Consider the following 26,784-nt stretch of genomic DNA (forward strand, 5'->3'; position numbering starts at 1 on the left):
AGCTCCTGGCCACACTGATGCAGCTTCCGGTCAGTGGCCAAGGTGGACAAAGTGACCAGTGTCCTGTCTGGGCTGGTCAAAAGCCTTCTGTGCCATCTGGATCTTCCACTTATCCCCTACAAGGCTGGGGCGGCCATGGGACTGGCCACCTGCACCCTGTGGACAAGAGATTCTGAATTCTCTCTCCCTCTCTGTCTCTGACTCCCAGATTCCATCTGCTTCTCCTGCTGGGCTCAGAGCCCCAGGTCTTGCTGAGCAACCAGAGGCCAAACTGAAGGGGAGAAGGGTTTGAGAACAGGGCCCCAGGGTCCTTTCTGGAACAATCTGGAAAAGAGGACCAGACACCACAGCCTACTCGTGTGTGGGTAGAAGAACTAGTGGGAAAAACGTTGTTGGTTAATTCTGACAACTTTCCTCTGGATTTTACCCAGTTTGAGATTTGCAAAAACCAACTCTTAAGTACCTGTTTTAGAGAAAGGGGGCTGGAGTGGAAAACTAGAAAGTCAGAACATCCCCGCTTCAGAAGGAAGTCTTAGAATTCCATATGACTTGGAATTACAGTGCCAGACATGCTGTAAATGCAGCACACTTGGAGCAGAGATGCTAGAAAGGTCTGATTGTTAAAGGGAAGGAACTGCTGAAAGAAGAAGATAGATGCTGGTCTCCTGGTCTCACCCCTCCCCTAGCTAAGGGAGGAACTGTGTGGGCTCGCGAACTTATTCTCAATTTCCCCAGGTTTTAACCCAAAGCATTTAAGATCACTTCTGCTCATCCTTACATGCGAGTGGGGCTGGTGGACAGATCAGGGTCTAAGCGAAGTCAATCCCATTTCTTAGCAAGCACTGGATGGGAAAGCCTAACCAAGGATACTGAGTACATCATAGAATTGAGACCAAAGGGCTCCCTCTCCCCCAGGATGAGGCTACAGTGGACGCCGGTTACTTCCGTCTGCTCAGCAAACTGATCTTGCTTGGGGTCTGTCCTTCCCCAAATCCCTGTCCATGGGAACTGGATAGAGTTAAAGCTACTCTAAGTTTCAGGCGTGAGAATGAGACCCGGACCAGACCTATGGATGCACTGCCCTGTGGGGTGATCATGTGACCCAATCAGAGCCAAGGAGACTCAATTCTGTGACTTCTGTGGGAGATTCTCTCCTCCCACTGGAGTTTCAGACAAGAAAGCAGAAGCCTGAGCTGATGGCGGCCATACTGCCACCCTGAGGGGACAGCACGCCCAAGAATACAGCCCACAGAAAGGAAAACAGGTTGAGGCAGAAGGAACCAGGCAGAGCCCTGAGAACAAGACCTGGGTCCAGCTGAGCCTGAAGCCAGGATGACCTGAAAATCTCTAGCTGCTTGGCCAACAGTTTTTCTTTCTTTAAATTACTTTGAGTTGCGTTTCAAGGGCCAGTGGGAGATTACAAACGAATACGTGGCCAACATGGTGTTGGGATCCAGAGGAAGCCTATCTGGTTCCAAGCTTCACCCCCAGGAAATATTTATCCTTAACCAGAACTGGGGACCACAGCCCCTCCCAAATCCAGCGGATCTGCTTGACCGAGGGCCAAGCAAACAAGCAACGTGAAGCTGGCAGGAGAGGCTTGGAAAGGAGCCACGTGTTAATCCACACACTCCAGAGGGCGGCTAGCCTTTCCCAGGGCCCGGTATCTGAACAAGTCGCCCCTTTCTAAGGGCAGAGGGTCCAGCACTTACACACATTTTGCGTTCCCTTCCTATCCCCCAACACCGTGGATTACGTCAATTCACAGGACAAGAAGTAGCCAAGAATTTCCAAACAAAAGTGGAATTTAAAGGTTGAGGCGGGGCTTCCCTGGTGGCGCAGTGGTTGAGAGTCCACCTGCCGATGCAGGCCACACGGGTTCGTGCCCCGGTCCGGGAAGACCCCACATGCCGCGGAGCGGCTGGGCCCGTGAGCCATGGCCGCTGAGCCTGTGCTCCGCAACAGGAGAGGCCACAGCAGTGAGAGGCCCGCGTACAAAAAAAAAAAAAAAAAAAAAAAAAAAAGGCTGAGGCATCTGAGTAACACCCCAGTTCCTCTCCCCACACACCCCAGTTGGCTTTCCAACCCATGCCACTCGCCTTCACAAAGCTTCTACCAGGGTTTGGGGGGAAGAACCGAAGCCTCTTCTCTAAGAAGGTGCAAGGCTGAGAGTCAGGAAGACCCTCTCAGGGGACAAAATGAGGCCACAAGACAACTGGGAGCAGAAGGCCCTCCTGCAGAGTTTGAAACGTGGGCTCTGGGCCAGGCTGCCTGGGTTCGAACCCTGACTCTGCCTCTTATTAGCTGTATGACCCTAGGCAGGTGATTGACTTCAGTGCCTCAGCTTCCTTAACTGTAAAATGGGGATGACAGTGCCCTCACCTTACAGGGCTATAGTGAGGACTCAGTGCCATTATCTGCAGGAACGGTACCCGGCAGATAGGTTCTTAGTAGATATTAGCACATAGTAGATTCTTACTAGATATTAGCTAACTAGACCAGAGCTTTAACCCTTTATCTGAAGGGCTACAGGGGTCAACGAACCTAAAACTGTTTGCAAGACTGTATGACTCCACCCTCACACCCCCACCATCCCCACCGCCGCTGAAAGGGTCTGCAAACTCTCATTCAAATCTCAGAGGAGTCTTTTGACGCAAGGACTCCGAAGTAGCTTTAAGTCTAGTTGAGGGCTAGGACTAGGCCGCTCTTTCTCTTGTGTGTCCCCCACAGCCACCAGGGCCCAGTGCTGCTTGTATTATACACCAGTGAATACTTAGTGGAGAGACAGATGGATAGGTGAAGTCATCACAGAAAAGCATATATGGGGTGGACCCGCGGCCATTCAGACACCTCGGAGCTGGGGTTTCAAGGCCTTAAGATGCGTGAACCTTTCCCACCATGCAGTATTTGCTGTCCTCAAAGACATGCCCCGACTGACACACTCAAGCAAGCCCAGGCCCCAGCCCTTTCCCACCCCCTAGGCCTTCCCCAAACCTCTCTGCCCAGGGACCCCCCGCAAGGAGGAACTCAGCCTTCAATGTACAGAGGTGACCCTGCAGTCAAGGGCCAGGCCCAGCGTGCCCCGGGCTTAGGCCGAGCCCCGTGGGAGGTGGTTAGTAACAAGCCCAGCCCTGGAGCAGGTGCCCAGGAGAAGTAAGAAGCCGTGTGAGCCGCCAGCTCAGCCGCGAGCGAGCAGCCCCAGACGCCGGGAGCGCAGCACTTACAGTCGCTTGATCCCAGACTCCGGCTGGGGGGACATTCTCGGGTGGGTGACGGGTGGAGGTTGGGGTATTCGATTTTCCTCTTCTATTTCTTCACTGGAAGGAGTTGAGAGGTGTGAGATAAGAGTCAAAAATTCCATGAGAGCTGGAATATTCTCTCTGATGGTCTGGGAGGGCATGTACTTTTTCAGGGAGTGAAAATAAGGGACCCAGGAGGACCAGCAACGGTGGCCTTTGCCCCATAGGCTCTCTGCCTCGGAGGCTGGCCTCTGGAATGGCCAGTTAAGAGGAAGGATCAGTCCTGGAGGCAACGGACACAGGTGCCTGCAGGCCGTTTGGCCCAGTTGGTCACATGTGAGAAATTTCAGGAAGGTACCCACATCTCTATTTTAAGTTTACTTTGGAGATTCTAGCTGAAAAGAATGGCTTCCTATTTTCTGTTCTTGCCAAATGCTTCCTTGTCTCCACACCTTTGTGGTTAATTCTGCCTAGAATATGCCACCCACAACATCTTCCATACCTGAAACGTACCCCCCTATCCTTTAGGGAAGGCCCAGTTCAAATGCCACCTCCTCCATGAAGCCTTCCTGATTTCTGCCCCATTCCCAAGCCAGAAGTGATTTCTCTCTTCTTCGAACAGCCAGTGCACAGACTGTCATAAAACTTTCTTATGTGCCAGACTCACAGTGGGTTTTCAATAAAAATGTGTGGCACTGTTTTTTCTCTGATGTCTTATCTTCCCTACTGGGGCAGGGACCACATCTGGTGCATCTGTCCTTCCTTCCAGCTTTCCATTCAACAGGTAGTTGTTGTGCGTCTACTCTGAGCTAAGCTGCATCCTAAGTGCAGGGAACTTAGTCATGAACAAGACAAATAAGGTTTCTGGTCTCATGTTGTTGCATCTAATGCGGAAACAGACAATAAAACAAGCATGTTCATAAACAGGATAATGTGAGACGATGAAAACAGCCATGAAGAAAGTAAAACTGGGTAAAGTGATAGACAGTGACTAGGACAGAGCGCTCCTTTGGAGGGGTGTTGATGGAGAAGGAAGGCCTCTCTCAGGAGGTGACATCTGACCCGAACCCTGAATGACCAGGAGCCAACCATGGGAAGAACCAAGGGGAATGTTTTCCCAGCTGCAAGAGCAGCATGTGCAAAGGTCTTGAGGTAGAACCGAGCGTGGTGTGTTTTGAGGAACCAATAGCAGGGTAGTGTGTACAAAGCTGAACAAGTGTGAGGTGGCATGGTATTAGGTGGTGCTCTAAGCCAGGTGCAGTGCTGTCCACAGAACTTTCCACGAGGATGGAAATATTCTATATCTTCATTGTTCAATACAGTGGCCACTAGCCACACGTGGAACGCTTGAAATGTGCCGAGTGCAACTGAGGAACCGAATTTTACATTTTACTTAAGTTTAACTCATTTAAATTTAAATAGCCACATGTGGCTAGTGGCTAGTGTATCAGACAGTGTGGCTCTAATATGTACAAGGAGTTCATTGGCCACGGATGGACTAAATGATCAAATATTAGGCTCTATCGCTCCACCATCTCTTATCTCTAATTCCAAAATCCAAAAGGCTCTAAAAACCAAAATTCGTTTTGTTTTCTTTTATTTTTGGTCATTCACTTGGTGGCAACACCTGAAATGAAATCTCGTGAGGCTGTTTACAGTCTTTATTTATCCCATTTAGTAGGAATGTTCATATCTTTTGCTGCGAAAATATTCACGTGTTTGATTTTGGAAGAGCTGCCCCAGAGCTCGCTGGCAGTATAAGGTAATAAGGTAATACAGTATACATAATATTCTTTTCTAACAGGAATGCACCTGAGCCCGAGTTTCAGAAAGGAATTATGAGTTGGTATGTATGTGCTTCAGGCCAGAGATGGTCCCCACAACGAACACAGATGCAATCCTTGTCTTCCAGGTGTGAATTTGTCCCCAGCCTCTGCACAACCTCACAAAGGAGCCAGCCTGGGAGCTCCCAGGGGCACTCACCTCTTATAGTATGCCAGTTCCTCCTGCAACAAAAACACTTTGGACTTGAGCTCGTTCCTCTCGTGCAGCACGTCCCGCAGTTCCTGCAGTGTGAACCGGGGGCGGTTGGGGTCCTTGAGATCCATGGCCACCTTCTCTGCCTCGGAGACACACCCGTCTCCACCCAGCTCCATCTGGAGGAGGGCAGAGATGCTGCTAATGAATTCCTGGCCGCCGCCACCAGCACCCACTCCGCATCCTGCCGGAGCCCGAATTTCCCACCCTCCCGGGGCCTGAGCAGCTTGCTGAGGACGCTATTTTAAGAACTCGAGGGTGGCCTCTGCTCATGTTCTGTGCAGTCAGCATCCCTCGGGAGACCAAAGCGAGCGGCCACCTGCGCATTGTTTGACTTCTCGATAGCCAGACCTGCAGTCCTGGCGCCTCCCCACCTGACCCAGGGTTTTATGACAAATAACATGAAAAGGTGTCCGAGGAGAAGAAACCGTGTACTACCCAATGCTGCCACCCTCTTCAATCTGCCTGCTTTCCCTTTCCCACGTTCTTGACTCATTTTCTAGCCAAGTGCATTGCTAATTTGGCCAAAGTTGTTGGAATCAGAGCCAATGTGCAATTCTCTATTCCTTTCCATTTGATATTAAGTCATATACAGTTTCCCATTTGTTACTGGCCTTCTGGTCAAGCCTGCTCCTCCCCAGTGGCTGTGAGCATCTTTTCACTGGAGTTTGGTGGAAGCCCTGGTTGGGGCGGGGGCGGGGTGGGTAACATCCCAGCCAATGTTCACACGCAGGGCATTTATTTCTTTTCCACACGGGTCACACAGATGGATCCTAGCCTGTTAAATCGCCTGCTCCACACCCAAATCCCATCCTCCTGCCCTCTTCCACAGCAAGGAGCTTTTTTAAAAAAAACTGTGATAAAATTCGCTTGACATAAAATTTCCATTTTAAAATGTGTAGTGCAGTGGGTGGTGTTTAGGACATTCACAGTGCTGCGCAAGTACCACCTCTACCTAGTTCCAAAACATCTTCCAGAGGAAACTCCACACCCATTAGCAGTCACTCCCCATCCACCCCTCCCCCACCCCCCGCAAGCCCCTGGCAACCACCATCTGCTTTCCATCTCTATGGATCTGCCTTTTCCGGACATTTCCTAGAAATGGAATCATATGATATGTGGCTTTTTGTGTCTGGTTTCTTTCACTCAATGTTTTCAAGGTTCATCCACATTGTAGCCTGTGTCAGTGCTTCATTCCTCTTCATGGCTGAATACTATTCCACTGTGTGAAGAGACATTTTATTTATCCTTTTATCCACTGATGGACATTTGGGTTGTTTCCACCTTTTGGCTATTGGGAACAATGCTACCATGAACATCTGTGTATGAAGATTTGTTTGAACACCTGTTTTCAGTTCTCTGGGGTACACACCTAGGAGTGGAACTGCTGGGTCATATGGTGACTCTATGTTTAACTTCTGGAGGAACTGCCAGTTTTCCACGGTGGCCGCCCCATTTTACATTCTTGCTAGCGGTGTAGGAGGGGTTTGACATTCTCCACATCCTTGCCAACATTTTTTTCTTTTTTGATAGCAAGGAAGTTTTTGCAAGCTTTCCAAGTCAGCTGGCCAAATCTGCAGGTGGCCCACACTCTCCAGGCAGTGTACTATTCCTGACACCCTTGAGCTGCCAATGTCTCGTGATCGTCTAGAAGGAGTGGACAAAAGCTTAGGACAACAGTGGGAAAGCTCTGGAACAAGGGAAGGAGGGACTGAAATACAGAACTGCCCCCCGCCCCCACCCCCCAAAAAAAATCCCACAGAAGCACAAGGAGAAAGGGACTCCCACCTAGATGGGCCAGGATGCTGAAGGACTCCAGAAGACAGAGCTGAGAGGCCTCCCGTCCTGGGAGAGTCAGGGACGTGCTGTTCTGGGAAAGGACACTTGAAAGGAGACACCTCCCACCAGGGCAGATCAGGTGACAGAAGAGCCACCCGGCAGGTCAGCAGCTGAGCAGCAGGCAGCAGGGGAGGCACCTCGTGGCAGCAGGAAACTGAAACCTGACACATGCCGCCCCCTCAGACCGGCTGGGCATCGGAGTGGGGCCTCTTTCCACCCACGAACTTGGGGAGGAAATGGTGGAGGATTTAACTTCCCGAGAAGGCACTCTAAGGCATCTGCTGATGCCACACCTTCGGGGGGCTGTGTCCTCAGGGTGCGTCTTCAGTGTTTGACTCCCTCTGCAGAGCCTTGGGGGCTGCTCCTTGGACCACCTGATGGCCACACATTCAGATGGTACCCCCTACCCAAGCTCCGTAGTGCAAATGCCTAGTATACAGCAGGCACTCACTAATGCCAGTTCCCTTCTCTTCCTCTGCCCAGGTTAATCTCAGAGCATCCTCAGATGTCTAGTTTTTTTTTTTTTTTTTTTTTTTGCGGCACGCGGGCCTCTCACTGTTGTGGCCTCTCCCGTTGCGGAGCACAGGCTCCGGACGCGCAGGCTCAGCGGCCATGGCTCACGGGCCCAGCCGCTCCGCGGCATGTGGGATCTTCCCGGACCGGGGCACGAACCCGCGTCCCCTGCATCGGCAGGCGGACTCTCAACCACTGCGCCACCAGGGAAGCCCGGATGTCTAGCATTTACTTAACATTACTGGGCATCAACTTTCTGCCTGCTGGTCACTGAGCTAATGAGACAAATAGGACAGTTGGTGGTGGAGGAAAGATACACACAAATTTACAAGGTAATATAATTAAAGAGGTACAGGCTCCGAGAAGGATCACGGAAGACGTTACTGCAGATGTGGTCTCTGTGCATGGGGTCTTGACGAATGTGTAGGAGTTCACCAAGAACTCTGGGCCCACCCTGGCGGGGGCACCCTCCCCCATTTTGTTTGGCCTTCACTGTGTTCTAAAACTCTTTTGAATTAGTTGCCAATGGTTTTAGATCAGGAGATTTCACACTGAAGTTTGGGTCTGGGGCTTCCTTTTGGGAAAAAAATTGGAAGACTGGATCCCACTGGGTCCACATGGCAGCACTGGGCTGCCTTTTACATAGCAGCTGCTCCCTTTTACATGCTATTTCTATGGCTGCCCACTGCCCTCCCCTTTTTCCTTCCCTGCCTGTGGACTCCATAGGTGCTGGCGGCTGCAGACTCTAATCTCAGGCTCACACACTCCCTCCAGCCCCACCCTCCCCAAACAACTCAGGCCCTGACATTCACTGGGCAAGTCCCCTGACTTTCGGCCTCTCTGGGAAGGGCCAGCTGAAGGGTCCACACGCCCCTCACTTTCCAAGGGGACTTTAGGCAAGCTGCTTGCTCCTCCCTGGGCCCTCGTTTCCCCATCTAGCCCTCAAAAACCCAATAAGGACTTCTGTGGTGGTCCAGTGGTTAAGACTCCATGCTGCCAACGCAGGGGGCGCAGGTTCGATCCCTGGTCGGGGAACTAAGATCCCACATGCCGTGCAGCGTGGACCAAAAAAAAAAAAAAAACAAACAAAAAAACCCAATAATATTTCTAAGGGCCCTTCCCACCCTGACATCCGGGGATTCCTATGAATACAGGCTTTCAAGGCGCAGCAGTTCCCATGGGTTGACATCACCCAGGACGTCAAAGGGCTTCCTTAGAACCTGAGTTCTTTTCCTCTGGACAGCTCTCTTTTTTTTTTTTTTGGCTGTGCCGAGCGGCTTGTGGGATCTTAGTTCCCTGACCAGGAATCAAACCCATGCCCCCTGCAGTGGAAGCGTAGAGTCTTAACCACTGGACCACCAGGGAAGTCCCAGGGACAGCTCTTCTATCAGAGGAGCAACCTGATTCCCTTATAGCTTGGGGGATTCCCAGACAGGTTTGCAAAAAAAGTCCTGTCTTCTGGGACCATTGCCTGCAAGTGCAGAAGAGGGTAAGCTTGGGGGTCCAGCTCTTCGGCGACCAGCACAGGCACTGATGCAGGCCAGTCCTCAAGAGACACAGCGAAGGCTCTTCCCAACACGGCAATCGGGCTAATCAGAAGCGAGCCTTCTAGGCTTATTCCACGAGGGACCGCGGAGGTGGCTCGGGTTATCGCCGATTGTCTGCTGGTCCCCTGAGGATCTCTGGGCACAGCTTGAGGGAGATGCCCGAGGCCCCAGGTGCTCCCTAGGGAGGCCCCAGAGACCGGCTGACAAGCAATGGGGCCTTGTCATTGGTGGAGGGAGGTGACACCCTCCACCAGGGCTCTCCATCCTGAGGCCTGGCCTCCTGGGCACACTCCCCACTGCCTGGGCACAGCAAGGCCACTTCCTGTGCTCTTGAAGGCCACTGAACAGACTTCTGAGCAGCCCCTGGGCCAGCAATGGGGAATGACTGTGCTCTGGTCACCCTTGGTAGCTCCAGGCTCCAGGCCTGTTTCACAGGCCAGCCACCAGGACCCCATCTGCTTTCCCTGTACACTTAAAAAAGAAAAAACCTTCACTTACTAGGAAATCAGAACTTGTAAGGCAGAGACAGTGACATCAAGGAGGTACTATTAACTTTACAGTTTTCTTATTGATTTTATATAAAGTCCCTTAGACAGGAAGCCAGCCTCATTTTCTTAAGGGTTTATATGTCTAACTGTCAAAGGCAGGAAAACCGTCAGTTAAAATATGAGAAGCTGGATGAACTGGAAAACATGCTGAGTGAGAAGGCAGTCAGGATCCCCTGTTGTATGATTCCATTTCCATTTTGGACATTTCTGGACATTTCTGAAATGTCCAAAAGAGAAACCCATAGAGACGGCAAGTAGATTAGTGGTTGCCAGGGCTGGGGGGAGACAGAGATGGGGACTGAGTGCTAATGTGTATGGCATAGCTTTCTGGGGTGATGGAAAAGTTCTAGATAGTGGTGACGATCTCACAATACAGTGAATATACTAAAAAGCACTGACTTGGGGACTTCCCTGGTGGTCCAGCGGTTAAGATCCCGCCCTTCTAATGCAGGGGGCGCGGGTTCGATCCCTGGTCAGGGAACTGAGATCCCACAGGCCATGCGGCGCGGCCAAAAAATGAAGAAACCACACAAAACGAAAACCAACCAACCCAACAAAAGAACACTGACTTGTACACTTTAAATGGTTGGATTGTATAGTCTGTGAATTACATCTCAATAAATTCCACCTCAATAAATATGTTATAAAAATATACAAAGAGTCTTGCCTACTGGAGATCACACTGAAATGATGGTGATGCATCTCAGAAAGAATCATATGAATCAAGAGGCAATGATAAGAATGGATTCCTCCCCCGCTCTGGATCCCTCCATAGCTCCCACCTTCCCTCACCAACCTGGTGCCAGGACTAACCGCAACCCCAGCCACACCCTGCACGTTCTCTAGTCTGGATCATGCTGTTCGTCCTGCCTGGAATGGCCTGCCCCACATTCTACCCCTGGACATCCTACCCATCCCACAAGACCCATCTCAAGGCCCTGAAGAGCTGCACTGCCCTCTCCTCTCCACTCAGAATTCACTGTGTCCTCCTCTGATCCCACCACCCTCTATCCGTGCCACACTAACCTTTAGACCGACTGAATCAAGTCAATTTCATGTCCCTCATTTGTCAGATAGGAAACTGACCATCAAAGAGATGGACAGGCCCCAAGTCACATGGCAGCGGGTGATGAAGCCACCACTACCCGCGGCTTCCCTGTTTGAGTGACAAGCATCCTGAATGCCACTCAGCTCCAAGGGATGCCGTCAAACCCCGCAAAGACGCTCTGGGTTTGGGAACAGACGCTGCAAAGAAGCTCAGTGGGTCAGTCATAACTGCTACCGGATTTTACTTCCCTGTTTCTGTCCCACCCCCATCGTGCCAGAAAGGAAACTGCAACCGACTGGCAGCCGTGCCATGGAGGTGTGAAATGTCCTTGTCCTAAAGAGACCTGGAGCGGGGTTCAGAGTCTTGTGGCTGGGGTGATGTCCTCAGGACCCAGGTTTGGACCAGGCCCCACCTGCCCAGCCGGAGACAGGCCTGAGCTCTCGTGGGGCTCAGGAGGTTGGAAGGGGTACCCAGGGAAGGCTGGGGGGGGGGGTGTGATGGCGCCAAGCTTCTCCCCCTGGCGCCTCCTCTCCATCCCCCTGCTACAGATTTGGTCCAGCCCTCACCTCTCTTGCCGGGACTACTGCAAAAGGTTCCCAACAGCCACGTCTGCCACCAGCTCCTTGTTCAAACTCTCTTCCGTAAGCTCAGAGCTGATCCTGTCACTCCCCTGCAGAAACCCTGTGAAAGAATCCACATCCCTCACTGCTCAGTGTTTTTTGTGTGTGGCATTCTCAGCCCCGACTCTCTGGCACGGACGATTAACATCTGTTGTCTCCGATTGGTCTGTATCCATTCCCACACATCTTTGGGCTGAGTCATTGCAATTTTCCTCTGGAGAAACTTCCCTTTCCCACTCTCTGTGAGTGTGGCTTAGATAGGTGCCATCTCCATGTGGCTCAGGAATGGACGACATGCATATTCTAACCTCAGACTACAAAGACTGATTCAGTGGTGGGCTAATGAGAGGCTCCCTGAGACTCTCGCTGAGAATCTGGGAAAGAAGCAATTTCTTTCTGCTGGGGTTGCAAAGCTGGCTGAGTACCAGGGGCCACTATATGGCAAGAGGCTGCTTGAGAATGACAACAACACAGAGGAAAGCAAAGCTGAGAGAAGGTCTGAAACAAATTCCTGACAGCATCATTTGGGCACCTGGAACCAGCTATACCTGAAGCCATCATTAACTCAAAGCTTTTAGTTATTCAGCCGAAAATTCCTTAAAAAAAAAAAATCCTTAAACCATTTTAACTTAGGCTTCTGTCACTTTTAGCCAAAAGCAGACTCTAACCTCTCCTTTTTAAGTCTTCTCTCCATTACCTCCCTATCTGTAGCCCAGAGGTTCTTGTCCTTCCAAGAACCTAGAAGTGTATGGCCTGAATTCACAAGACACTTAATGACTGTGCTCGGACTAGAGCCAACCTGATGGTAAGCTCCTCTGTCTAACCTCCCCCACCTGTAACCCAAGAGACCAGCACAGTGCCTGCAAACCAGAAACAGTCAATAAATATTTGTTGGAACAAATGGCAAGGGCGGAGCTTTCCTGTGATGGTTCATTATACTCTCCTGAAACGGCACCTCCATCTTCTACACCTACCTGTCAAAATCTTAGCGTTATTATCACTGACATCCAGCTGAAGCAAGAGCTCGTCCATGAAACTCCACGCCACCCCCATCAGGATTAACTGCACTCTCTCTGTGTTCCTGGCACATTCTGGGGGCACATCTACGTGGGAGACACCTCTGGTGCCCCGTGTCACATCCTGGGCCCACCTGGATTTTGCTGCAGCTGTGGTGCAGTTCCATCCATGTGGACAGGGGCCCACCTCAAGCACACGCTGTACGTCTTTCCATTTCTGCTCCATAAGTTCTGCCCAGGAGTGTTGGGGAGATGACACCTCCGGGGGCCACTCTTAGCTAACTGGGGACAGGCATTTGTGGATAACTGTTCTAAGCCTTTCTTCTCCAGAAAGACAGTTCCGGGAGGTGTTCTATGGTGCTTCTCAGAGGTCCCAGCGGGACTGAGCTCCCACTGTGACCTCAATGACACACCCTCAAATTCCCTTTTCCTCCTTCCCTCACTTCTCTGGTCTTTGGGATCACCTCACAAATTAAACTCCTGCCCAGAGTCCTTTTCTCAAGCTCTGCTTCAAGGGAACCCAGACTAAGACAACCCCTTACCACTAAGACAACCCCCTTCCACCTTAAGTGTGGCTGCTGGTCTCCAAGTCTGTCTCCTGCACTGGGCTGTAAGCTGCTTGAACCTCCACAGCACTCAGCGCAGTGCCTGCAGATAAAAAAGCAGACTTCCCTCTGCAGCTTACCTGGCCAGCATCACTGGCCCCTGCCGACCTCTCTGACCTTATTCAGACCCTCTCCCTCATTGTCAGCTTGCACAACAGGCACCCTTGCCTTCTTATACTTTCCTGACTGCACTGCAATTTCTCCTGCCTCAGGGCCTTTGCACATGCCACCCCCCCACCGCTTCACCTAGTTTACTTGCACTCATTCTTTTGATCACCTCCTTGAGGAAGCCTTTTTGACTCCCCCAGACTATCATGGTAATAATAACAACAGCTAACACTTTAAATGAACTAACTCATTTAATTCTCAGAACACCAATCTGGGGGTAAGTATTGTTATTAGTATTCCCATTTTAGAGATGAGAAAACTGAGGCGCAAAGAGGCTAAATAATTTATCCAAAGACACGGAGGCAGTAAGGAACCGAGGCAGACTGGCTCTAGAGTCCACACAGTTAGTTACGCACTCCAGACCCTCCCTCAGTTATGGGACCTTCTGGCACCATCCCTCTCCTTTAGCATGAATCACCGTTTTAAAATAAAATCAAGATATAATTCACTTACCATAAGATCCACTCTTTTTTTTTTTTTTTAATTGGATGTGCCACGCAGCTTGTGGGATCTTAGTTCCCCAACCAGGGATCGAACCCATGCCCCCTGCAGTAGAAGCATGAAGTCCTAACCACTGGACCACCAGGGAATTCCCAAGATCCACTCTTTTAAAGTATAAAATTCAGAGAGGGACTTCCCTGGTGGTGCAGTGATTAAGAATCCGCCTGCCAATGTAGGTGACACGGGTTCGAGCCCTGGTCCGGGAAGACCACACATGCCACAAAGCAACTAAGCCCGTGTGCCACATCTACTGAGCTTGTGCTCTAGAGCCCGCGTGCTGCAACTACTGAGCCCAGGTGCCACATCTACTGAAGCCGGCACGCCTAGAGCCCGTGTTCTGCAACAAGAGGAGAAGCCTGCACACTGCAACGAAGGGTAGCCCCCGCTCGCCGCAACTAGAGAAAGCTCGTGTATAGCAACGAAGACGCAACGCAGCCAAAAAATAAATAAAAGTTAAAAAAAAACCCATTAAAGAAATTCAGAGATTTTTAGTACGTTCAGAGTTGCGCAACCATCATCACTATCTAATTCCAGAACATTTCCATCACCCTGAAAGAAACTGCGTACCCACCAGAAGTCACTCCCCATACTCTCCTTTCCCCAGTCCCTGCAACCACCAGTCTGCTTTCTGTCTCTATGGATTGGTCTATTCTGGACATTTCAAATAAATGGACTCATACAATATGGGGGCTTTTGTGTCTGGCTACCTTCACTTAGCATGTTTTTGAGGTTCATCCAAATTATAGCTTGTCTCAGTATTCCATTCCTTTTTATGGCTGAATAATGTTCCACTGTGTGCAGAGATCATATTTTGTTTATCCATTCTTCAGTTGATGGACATGTAGATTGTTTCCACCTTTTGGCTGTTGGGAATAGTGTTGCTATGAACATTTGTGTACACGTTTTTATGTGGTCATACATTTTAAGTTTTCTTGTGCATATGCCTAGAATTGGAATTGCTGGGTCACACGGTATATTATGTGATTATTTGACTAATGTCTGTCTCCCATACTGGCTGTAAGCTCCATGTGGACAGGAACCAGTTCTCTATTTTATCCCCCATGCCTGCAACACAGTCAACAATTATTTGAATGAATGAATGAATGAATGGCAGATGCCCAGTAACCACCACCGAGCTGGATACCCTGGGCTAGAATGCTGGGAGTCCTGGGTTCCAGGCTCAGCCCTGCCTCTGCCCAGCTGTGTGTCTTCTAGCCAGCAGCTGGCCCTCCCTCGGCCTCCTATTTCTCTCAAGTGTAATGAGGAAAAAGCAAGGCAGCCTGGCCCCCCTCAAGCCAGCCTGCAGAAGCCAGCTTCCCACTCACCACAGGCTCCTCCTCTCCGTTCTGGCTGAGTTCGCCCTGCAGCCTCTCTCTCAGCTTCCCGAGCTCCGCCCGCAGGCTGCCCATCTCCTGCTCCTTGGTTTGCAGATCTGCCTCCAGTTCTACCTTCTGTTCGATCAAGGCCTTCCCCTGGGCCTCCACCACTGTGACGCGGTGCCGGAGGTCGTGGTTGATCTTCATCAGCCGGGTCTGCTGCTGCTGCAGCTGTAGAGAGATGAAGGCTACTGGATGGGGCCGCCACATCCAGTAGCTCATGTTGTGTACTGCACAAGAGCAAACCATCTACAGGCGTGCCATTCATACTGCAGATGCCTTGATTTGTTTGAAATTTGTTCACGTTCTTACAACTCTGTCGATGCCAGAGATGGGCAATGTGTATATTTACTATGATAATTTTATGACAGATGGAAGATAAGTGTCTTGTTAGTATATTATGACAGTTTCCCAACAGAGGGAAGTAACATGCCTTGAGAAAGGGGCATCTTTTTCTAATTTAGGCAGAGACACCGTATAGGTTCCTGGAGCAGCCTGGACCACGCTGGGGCATGAAGGGGATGGGCTGGAGGAAGCCTCAGAGTCAGAGCAGAGGCTGACCGGGCCCTGGGACCTCCTCAGTGTGTGGAAAGAGTCAGGTCACTGGGCAGTGCCATGTTCCCTCCTACTGCTCCAGTGAAGACTCGGCCGAGGGTCCTACGCACGGCAACTGTTTCAGGGCTGGGCCTCTCAAGCCGTAAGCAGGATCCCCACCCCATGGAGCCCATGGAGTGAGACCGACAGGGAGAAGGGGCGCTTCCTGAGGGGAGGATCCCGTCTCTTGCTGGTACCCACTGGCCGGGAGGGCGGACACAGGGCTGGGGCTCAGCACTTACAGCCTCGACATCCTCGTTCTTCAGCCCGAGCTCCCGATCCTTGGCGCGGATCTCGTCGCGCTGTTTGTCCACCACCTCCTTCAGCTTCTTCATCACCTGCCGCTCCCGCTCCGACATGCCTGGGGTGGGGTGAGAGGGACCCGTGGGTGTGTCCACCTCCCTCCGCTGCTTAAACAATCCGGCGGCTCCCCACCGAGATGAACCTGCCCCCCACCTCCTCCTGGACTCACCTCTGCTCGTCTGCCCCTCCCCAGCGCCTGCTTTCTGCCCCTCCACCCTTCCCCTGCTCATCCCCACCGCAGGGCATTTGCTGTTTCCAGCTTCCGCAAGTCCCTTCCTACCAACCTCCCCCAGGCTGGCTCCCCTTGATTCTCAGGCCTCAGCTCAAAGTCACCTCCTCACAGAGGCCTCTCCTTCCCCGACCACCGCCCGCCAAGTAGCCCCCTCCTCCCACCTCATCCATCCCCTCACTTTTTACAATGGCTAAGTGTCTGGTACATCCTTTCATCTAATGAAAGGTGATACTGCATAGTGATTCAGAGGGTCGGCTCTGGAGATCAAACACCGGTTCTCCCATTTATTAATTGTGTGGCTTTGGGCTACCCAACCTGTGCCTCAGTTTCCACATCTCTAAAATGGGAATAACAGTACCTACCCCATAGGGCTGCTGCGAGGATTGCTCTTGTTAATACACATGAAGCCAATATTGAAGAAGAGGTCTGGTACACAGCAGGTGCTCAAAGGGTGTTGTCTGTTCTCCCTGCCCCTCATCCCCCAAGTATATGGTCAGCCCAGGAGGCAGGACCTTGCCTAACCTATTCACTGTGTATTCCCTGGACTAGCATAGTGCCCGGCACACAGTAGGTGTCTGCTCAGGGCTTTGGTGAATTAAGGAACGCGCGGATGGATGCTGTATTAGTTTCATGTGCTGCTGTAACAAATAACCAACAAATTTTGGTAGCTAAGAGCATCAGAAATTTATTTTCTCAAAGTTCCAGAAGGCAGAAGTTTAAAATCAGTCCAATGTTGGGAGTTCCCTGCTGGCCTAGTGGTTAGGATTCCGGGCTTTAACTGCCGTGGTCTGGGCTCTATCCTTGGTTGGGGAACTGAGATCCTGGAAGCCATGCAGCACGGGCAAAAAAAAAAAAAAAAAAAAAAATCAAACATCAGTCCAATATCAAGACGTCACCACATCTGTGCTCCCTCTGGAGACTCTAGGGGGGAATTTATTCCTGGCCTCTTCCAGCTTCTGGTGGCTGCCAGCATTCCTTGGCTTGGGGCCCCATCACTCCAGTATCTGCCTCTGTGGTCACATGCCTCCTTCTCTTCTGTCTGTGTCAAATCTCTCTCTGCCTCCTTTTCAAAAAAAAATTTTTTTTTTGGCCACACAATGAGGCATGTGGAACTTCCCTGACCAGGGATTGAACCCATGCCCCCTGCATTGGGAGCATGGAGTCTTAACCACTGGACCACCAGGGAAGTCCTTCTGCCTCCTTTTTATAAGGACACTTGTGATGGCATTTAGGGTGCACCCAAATAGTACAGGATAAATGCCCATCTGAAGATTCTGACTAAATTACATCTGTAAATATTTTACCATAGAACGTAACAGCCACAGGTTCCAAGGATTAAGACCTGATATTTAGGGGGCCCATTATTCAGCCTCTCATAGGCACTAAGCCTGAGAGCTAATCCCTGCTCCCCAGGAGACCAGAGCTGGGGAGAGTGGTAGTCAGGCTCAACCACAGATTAACAAGGGAGAAACCATTGCTTCTCTCCAATTTTCCTCCCCTATGGGACTCAGGGGACATACCACTAGATGACCAGGCCCTGGGGAAAAGAAACTATGTGGGTGATTCCTCAGCTATTCTCCCCATGGGACTCCCTTCTCTAAGCCGCTCCATCCCAGCTTTTCCACTGGCCGCCCTCCTCATGTCCTGGATATTCCCAAGCAGGAAGTCACCACGATGAAGAAGCATTCATGGTGCGTGTCTAGAACGGTGTGTGATGCTGCTGGGGCTACAAACCCAGAGAAGACCCAGACCCTGCCCTTGATGAGCTGGAGGCTTTATGTAACAGGCACAAAGGCAGGACGGTCCCAGAAGGCAGCCATCCTGTCTCAATCGTCTCTGTAGTCTGGGGCTTCATATGCGGTAGATGCTCCAGGCTGGCTGATGGAAGAGGGACTAGTTCCCCTCCACGTTCCCAATGTATAGCTCACTCCTACTAAGCCCAGTAAGGATAAACTGCTTTACACCCTCGACCCTATTTCATTCTCACTCCCAACCACTGGAAATGGGTATTATTGTTGTGGCCGTCTTAACATGAGTCCCATTTTACAGATACGGAAAACTGAGGCCCAGAGACAGACTTGTTCAAAAGTCGCACAGCTAGGCTCTGGTGGAGCTGGGGCTCAAACTCAAGTTTTCTGACTCCAAGTCCTGTGTCCTCTCCATGATGCCATGCTGCCTCCCCACTGGGGGACAAGACTCAGAAGCTCCTGGCAGGTCACCAGAATGTGTCACCATGGGGCAGACTCCAGCCCATACTTTGTTCGAGACAGGGCCACCTGCTGGGAGTACTCACATTTTACTGTGCATACACGTTCGACATTCATTCCTCAAGTATTTATCGAGCACCTGCTGTATACCTGACACTGAGCTAATCGCTAGGGTCATGATGGCAAATAAGTGTGGTACAATTCTGCTCTCACCAACTTACAGGCATTAGACAGATGTGTGTGTCATTACAGACCATAACAAGTACTGTGAAAGACTCAACGGGGGCTGAGAAAGAATGATGAGGGAGACCCAATGTAGACTGCGGGTGCAGGAAGGCCTCTTGGACAAGGGTCATTAATGCTGAGACTGGAAGGGGGGAAGGGCAGCCAGGTGACGCGGACGAGCGTTCCCAGGCAGGGGCCCTATGGGAGGAGACCCTGCATCTGAGGCACTGGAGGGCAGTGCCAGTGGCCGAAGCACAGTGGCTGAGGGGGTGATACAGGCTTGAGCTGGGAGTGAGGCTGGACCATGCGGGGCCTCGGAGGCCAGGTAAGGAGGCTGGATTTTCCTCTAAAGGGGCAAAAAGAACCTCAGGATCTCAACACGTAGAGCCTGCACGGAGCTGGAGGGTCAGGCCAAGGAGACCAGGAAGGGACAGCCATAGAGGAAAGACTTACAGGAGGGCAGGGGTGCCTGGTATGCAAATGAGACAAGCTGGAAGGAAAGGAATTGTGATGAGAAAAGCTGTCAGCTGAGTGACTGGGAGGCCCCGGAGGCAATAAGGATGACGTTGAATGCCTGGGTTCCATCACAGCATATGGCCTCTGATTTCTGAAGTGACGTTAACCTCTCTGAACCTCCATTTCCTCACCTGCAAAGTGGGGACACGCTGATGTTTTTCTTTTCTTTCTTTCTTTCTTTTTTTTAATTTTTGGCCACGCCACTTGGCATGCAGGATCTTAGTTCCCTGCCCAGGGATCGAACCCGTGCCCCCTGCAGTGGAAGCACAGAGTCTTAAACACTGGACCACCAGGGAAAGTCCCACGATGCTTTTCTTTATTCCACCTCTCTGACAATGCTGTACATATAAAATAAGTACACTAGGAAATCACACAAGGCCATGAAATAGGATCTTTTCCTACTGGTGGGCCTGGGGCATCCATTCTGCCCCTCAGACCACTCAGCTTCCTCCTTGGACCTCATACCAAGCTAGAAGGCTGAGAGATGCAGAGAAGCTGCACAAGTCCCTCAGAGATGCCAGCCCAAGCAGGAGTGGAGAGGCAGGGATGGAGAGAAGGGGCAAGCATCCTCACCAGGATGGCTAAACTGAAAAGGACTGTCAATGTAAGTGCTGGAGAGAAGGCGGAGCACCAGGAATGCTCGTCTGAGCTGCCGGGGGGGCGGTGGTGCTACTTGGGAAAACCAATAGGCATCACCTACTACTGCTGTTACACATCCTCTGTGAACCAGCAGCTGCTGCTGGGCATCAGCCCCCACAGGCCTTCATGCACAGTGCACATGACCGCCAGTAGAAGGATGGTTCAATAAACTGCAGGAAAATCGGACACTACGTGGCTATTTAAAAGACAGATACACTGGTAAGTAAAGTAGGGACAATCTGTACAGCACAAGACGTGCAAAAGTGTTCACAGCAGCTTTATTCATCATAGCCCCAAACTGGAAACTGCCATGACGCCTATCCATAGTAGAACGAATAGGGACTTCCCTGGTGGTCCAGTGGTAAAGAATCCAATGCAGGGGACGTGGGTTCAACCCGTGGCTGGGGAACTAAGATCCCACATGCCTCGGGGCAACTAAGCCCATGTGCCACAACTATTGAGCCCGCGTGCTGCAAACTACAGAGCCCACGCGCTCTGGAGCCCGTGCGCCACAGCTAGAGAGAAGCCCAAGCACTGCAACAAAGAGACCTTGTGCCGTAAGGAAAGATCCCGCATGCCCCGACAAAGATCAGGGAACCAAGGGCTTCCCTGGTGTGTTGCAACTAAGACCCGACGCAGCCAAAAAAATAAGGAAAATAAATATTTAAGAAATAGTAGAATGAACAGATAAACCTCGATACTAACAAGCACTGGAATACTATACAGCTATGAAAAAGAATAACTACACGTTCCACTTGGAGTTTATAAAGTCAGTTATTTCTTCAGACACTCCTTGCTCCTCAAAGGATGCTCTTCAGCTGGAGTCCTGAGCTGAAGGGCCCCCAGACTTGCAATGGGGAAACACAGGGCCATCTGGGGGTTCTGGGCACCAGGTGTCCCCCTCCCAAAACTCCTGGGCCACTGCTGCAAGGCAGGGCCTGGGCCTGGGCTAGTGTGACAAGAGGACACTGCTAACATCTCCCGAAAAAGCGCTCCTTAGACACAGTGCATGAGTGAGTGTGTGTGTGTGTATGTGTGTGTGTGTGTGTGTGGAGAAGGAGGGCTGAAATCAGGTGTAGGCAGAGTCTGTGAAAAAGCCACGAAAGTATTCACTGCTCTCTGAGCACCTGTCCCGCAAAGGCTCCAGGCAGGGGCATCAAGGGCCTAACTCGTAAAATTTAATCCTTGGTGGGGGCAGATTCCACTCCTGGAGAAATCAGGTGAGCAGAACAGCTACGTGGGGTGGGCGCGGGGGAGCATGAGCCCAGAGAAAGGAAACCTGGATCTGGAGCCCAGCTACATCCAAGTTCCCCGACCAGGGATTGAACCCGGGCCACCGCAGTGAAAGTGCCGAGTCCTAAACACTGGACCGCCAGGGAACTCCTCATCTGTCAAGGGTGTCAGTAGCTGTAGGACTAAGAAGCTAGAGAACAAACGGTAAAGAGCTTAGCGCCTGGAGCTAGATTACTTGGACTCATTCCTGGCTTTGCCACTTCCCTTGCAGCTGAACTTGTGCCTTGTGCCTTGTGCCTGTTTTCTCACTTGCAAATGGGGATCATGTGGAGGCCCCACCTGGGGGGCTCTCGTGAGGCTGCATATGTTAATCTACATGAAGTGCTCACAACAGGCCTGGCACAGAGTAAGAGTCTCTAAGTGTTAGCTGTTATTTTATCTATAAAATAGAAATACCAGTTTTCCCTGCTCCAAAGGTTGCTGCTAAGTCCAAGTGTCGTTACGAAAGTGCTTTGAAAAATTAAAAGGTTAAGTGTTTTTAACAGACTCACAGACATAGACAAAAGCCAGGAGAGTTCTGAGCAACTGTTTAGTCACGCCAGCAATGCAAGACCCTGGGATCTAAACTAAAGAGACATCCGGGCAAGTGCACAGAGAAGCAAGTGCAAGGTCAGTCCCAGGTCCCGAGTCTGTAGTAGTGAAAACTGGTAATGATCTAAACATGCACTAGCAAGGAAATGATTAAACAAGTACTTTCCACACAATGGGACACTATGTAGCCAGTTAAAAGATAAAGGCAAGGGCTTCCCTGGTGGCTCAGTGGTTGAGAATCCGCTTGCCAATGCAGAGGACACGGATTCGATCCCTGGTCGGGGAAGATCCCACATGCCGTGGAGCAACTAAGCCTGTGCGCCACAACTACTGAGCTTGCGCTCTAGAGCCCGTGAGCCACAACTACTGAGCCTGTGTGCCACAACTACTGAAGCCCGTGCACCTAGAGCCCGTGCTCTGCAACAAGAGAAGCCTCCGCAATATGAAGCCCGTGCACAGCAACGAAGAGTAGCCCCTGCTCGCCACAACTACAGAAAGCCCGCGCGCAGCAACGAAGACCCAATGCAGCCAAAAATAAACAAATAAATAAATAAATTTATAAAAAACAAAAAAAACCTTGACCTTAAAAAAAAAAAAAAAAGCAAAAGGCAAGTGACAAAGTCACAGCAGCAGTATTCGCAACGGCCAAAAGATGGAAGTAGCTCAAATGTCCATCAACAGATGTATGGATTAAAAAAATGTGATCTATCCGAATGATGGAATATTATTCAACCGTAAAAAGAAATGAAGCACTGACACAGGCTACAATGTGGATGAGCCTTGAAAACATGATGCTGAGTGAAAGAAGCCAGACACAAAAGGCCACGTATTCTATGAGTCCACTTATATGAAATGTCCAGAATAGGCAAATCCATAGAGACAGAGAGTAGACTAGAGGTTACCAAAGGCAGGCGGGAGGGGGGATTGGGGAGTGACTGCTATGGGTGCAGGGTCTCCTTTGCGGGTGTTGAAAATGTTCTGGAACTAAACAGACGTGATGATGGCACAACGTTATAAATACATTAAATGATGTACTAAATGCTACTGAATTGTACACTTCAAAACTGTTAATGTTATGTTCTGTGACTCGCTTGTCAATTTTTCTAAAAGGGCAATCCAAACAGTAAACACATAATTATAATTTGTTAAAAAAAAAAAGGCAGGGCTTCCCTGGTGGCTCAGTGGTTGAGAGTCCGCCTGCCGATGCAGGGGACGCGGGTTCGTGCCCCGGTCCGGGAAGATCTCACATGCCGCGGAGCAGCTGGGCCCATGAGCCATGGCTGCTAAGCCTGCGCGTCCGGAGCCTGTGCTCCGCAACGGGAGAGGCCACAACAGTGAGAGGCCCGCATAACGCAAAAAAAAAAAGGCAAGTGACAATCCATACAGCATAATCCCTTTTATTTTATAAACAAAACACATTCCCTGCAATGTCAACGCCAGCACTGTAGGAGCTTTTTCTTATTTAAAAGCAACACGCACGTGGAATATGTGTAAATGCAGAGAAAGGGATGGTCTTCCCTCTGGTGAGTGAGAAAGGAGGCAAAGGGAATTCTCACGTTTTTCTTGAGTTTTGTTTCAACTTTTACAACATGAATAAATACATGTAATAGTTTCCATTGTTAAAGACCAAAACAACCACCAACACCCACAAACCCATACTGTCTGTGCCCCTCAGTCTCTACAAGAAGAAAACACCCTGAGAAGATTGAGCCGCTTGCCCCAAATCTGCTAGTTAGTGGCCATTGGGAGCATAATCCAGGTCTCTTAGTACCAGACCCACACGTTTTTCACTCCCCCAGAGTCAGAAAAGCGCCTTTGATACTGGATGGTGATGATCACCAATGTTTATCAAGCACCTGCCGTCACCAGCTACTGGGCTCAGCGCTCACCACGGATGAAGCGGTGCTCAGACCCCCTCAGAACCCTGTGTTCACCCCTCGCCCCTCTTCAGTGTACTTTTTTTTTTTTTTTTTTTTTGCGGTACGCGGGCCTCTCACTGCTGTGGCCTCTCCCGTTGTGGAGCACAGGCTCCGGACGCGCAGGCTCGGCGGCCATGGCTCACGGGCCCAGCCGCTCTGCGGCATGTGGGATCTTCCCAGACTGGAGCATGAACCCGTGTCCCCTGCATCGGCAGGTGGACTCTCAAACGCTGCGCCACCAGGGAAGCCCTTCAGTGTGCTTTTGCTACTGACCAGGCACCCTGGGCTCCCTGGCTGGCAGGCTCTGTAAGAAAGTACAGGCCCCAAGCCTAAGGGCAGGGCAACTCTAAGGAGTAACTCACATCCCAGAGCTCGCTGCCTTGCATGGACTCTGTTGGGCTTCCTCCTTTCCCTGTCCTGATTCCTCCACTTCCCCAGTAGTCTTTTCTAGGGCTGCTTCCTTAATGAATCACCTGCAGAGGAACATCTTCGCCTCAGGTCTCCTTCTAGAAGATGCTGACATAAGCAGAACTTAACTCATTTTATCCCCCGAATACTTTACGAAGTAGGACCCCTGCTGCCCGCCTTGTATAGCCGATGAACCTCGGGTACACAGTAGCTTGTTAACTTTCACAAGGCCACACAGCTAATACCAGGATTCAAGCTCCGGCAGTCTGGCTCTAGGATCCACACTTTTTTTTTTTTTCTTCCACGTTGTGGTGTGTATCAGTGCTTTATTCCTCTTTATGGCTGAATGATATCCCATTACATGGACAGACCATCTTTTGTTCATAGTACTTTTTAAAAAATATTTATTTATTTATTTGGTTGCACTGGGTCTTAGTTGCAGCATGTGGGCTCTAGTTCCCTGAGCAGGGATCAAACCCGGGCCCCCTGTATCGGGAGCAAGGAGTCTTAACCACTGCACCACCAGGGAAGTCCCCAGAATCCACACGCTTGCGACCACTCTACTGCCGCTCAAAGTCTCACAGCCCAAGCTCCTTATGTTATCAGCGAGTGTACCGGAGAGAATAATGTCCCCTCAAACTTCACATCCACCTGGAACCTCAGAATGTGACCTTACTTGAAAATAGGTCTTTGCAGATGTAATTAAGTTAAGGGGAGGTCAGGCTAAGTGAGGGTGGGCCCTAAATCCAATGACTGGGTCCTTATAAGAGAAAGGAGAGGGAGAGTCAGACCCACAGACCCGCAGAGGCCACGTGACAACAGAGACAGAGGTTGGAGTGATACAGCCACAAGCCAAGAGCTGCCACCTGGAAGAGGCGGGAGCTTCTTCCCCTAGAACCTTTGGAGGGAGCACAGCCCTGCTGACACCTTGATTTTGGACCCCTGGCCTCCAGATCTGTGAGAGAATACATTTCTTTGTTTGAAGCCTCCCAGTCTGTGGTTACAGTGGCCCCAGGAAACTAATACAGCAAGCATACGGAGAAAGTCCTATATATAAGGTGCACAGACGATTTCTATTGAGGTGAAATTCGTACCAGCCACTCTCGGATCCCACAAAAGGTTCAACTGGCAGGACAAAAGCGACGTAATTGCCCTCAGGGCTATCTTTTTTTAAAAATATATAAATTTATTTATTTATTTTTGGCTGTGTTGGGTCTTCGTTTCTGTGCGAGGGCTTTCTCTAGTTGTGGCAAGCGGGGGCCACTCTTCATCACGGTGCGCGGGCCTCTCACTGTCGCGCGGCCTCTCTTGTTGCGGAGCACAGGCTCCAGACGCGCAGGCTCAGTAGTTGTGGCTGACGGGCCCAGTTGCTCCGCAGCATGTGGGATCTTCCCAGACCAGGGCTCGAACCCGGATCCCGTGCATTGGCAGGCAGATTCTCAACCACTGCGCCACCAGGGAAGCCCAGGGCTATCTTTTTTTTTTTGCTGTACGCGGGCCTCTCACTGTTGTGGCCTCTCCTGTTGCAGAGCACAGGCTCCAGACGCGCAGGCTCAGCAGCCATGGCTCACGGGCCTAGCTGCTCCGCGGCATGTGGGATCCTCCCAGACCGGGGCATGAACCTGCGTCCCCTGCATCAGCAGGCGGACTCTCAACCACTGCGCCACCAGGGAAGCCCCCCAGAGCTATCTTTTATTGACTAGTTCTGCGTTTGATGCTGTATATATTTTTCTCAACAGTCCTGGGTGTTAGGAGTTGCCACACCCCACCTTACAGGTGAGGAACCTGAGGATGGGAACAAGGTGACCCATTGGTAAGAGTGGGTCTGAGATTTAAACTCAGGTCCACCTCACTCCACAGCCCATTCCCCTTATAATAGACTGCTCTACCCAGGCACATCTCCAAGAATATTCTAGCTCTGTGTGTCCAACTCAGCAGCCACTAGTGGCAATGGAGCACCTGAGATAGGGCACGTACAAATGGACGTGTGCTGAAAATGTAAAATACACATCAGCCATCAACAGATGGGTAGATCAACAAAATGTGCTCTATCCATACAATGGGATATTATTCTGCCTTAAAAAGGAAGGAAATTCTGACACAACTACAACGTGGATGAAACTCAAGGACATTATGCTCAGTGAAAAAAACCAGTCACAAAAAGACAAATATTGTATGATTCTACTTATGTGAGCTACCTGGAGTAGTCAAAATTATAGAGACAGAAAGTAGAAGGCCAGTTGCCAAGGGCTGGGGGAGGGAGAAATGGAGAGTTATTGTTTAATGCGGACAGAGGTTTACATTTGCAAGATGAGTTCCGGAGTCTGGTTGTACAACAATGTGAATGTTCTTAACGCTGCTGAACTATATACACTTAGAAATGGTTAAAATGAGAATTTTTTTTTAACATCTTTATTAGAGTACAATTGCTTTACAATGGTGTGTTAGCTTCTGCTGTATAACAAAGTGAATCAGCTATGCCTATACATATGTCTCCATATCTCTTCCCTCTTGCATCTCCCTCCCTCCCACCCTCCCTAACCCACCCCGCAAGGTGGTCACAAAGCACAGAGCTGATCTCCCTGTGCTATGCGGCTGCTTCCCACTCGCTATCTATTTTACATTTGGTAGTGTATATATGTCCATGCCGCTCTCTCACTTTGTCCCAGCTTAAGATGAGAAATTTTACGTGTATGTTATCACAGTAAAACATACATATATATTATATATGAATGAATAACCCACCAGATTTCAAAGACTTAATATGAAAAAAATGCAAAATACCCTACTGATAATTTTAATTTTTAATTTTTAAAATTTTTATTTATTTCTTTCGGCTGCACCATGAGGCTTGCAGGAT

At 50.4% G+C, this 26,784-nt stretch overlaps 1 protein-coding gene across 1 annotated transcript in view; it reads right to left on the reverse strand.

Moving 5' to 3' along the window:
- The window catches only part of RILPL1 (Rab interacting lysosomal protein like 1), a 43,987-nt gene that overhangs the window by 5,860 nt on the left and 11,343 nt on the right, over window positions 1–26,784 (reverse strand). The window contains exons 3-6 of the mRNA XM_065889996.1: window positions 15,894–16,012; window positions 15,007–15,228; window positions 5,223–5,395; window positions 3,225–3,317 (exon numbers count right to left, since the gene is read on the reverse strand). Of these exons, the coding sequence (XP_065746068.1) occupies window positions 3,225–3,317; window positions 5,223–5,395; window positions 15,007–15,228; window positions 15,894–16,012 (607 nt within the window). The remainder of the gene's footprint in view (window positions 1–3,224; window positions 3,318–5,222; window positions 5,396–15,006; window positions 15,229–15,893; window positions 16,013–26,784) is intronic.

Source organism: Phocoena phocoena, chromosome 13 (assembly GCF_963924675.1).
Source record: "Phocoena phocoena chromosome 13, mPhoPho1.1, whole genome shotgun sequence".
In the NCBI taxonomy this organism is placed as follows: Eukaryota; Metazoa; Chordata; class Mammalia; order Artiodactyla; family Phocoenidae; genus Phocoena; species Phocoena phocoena.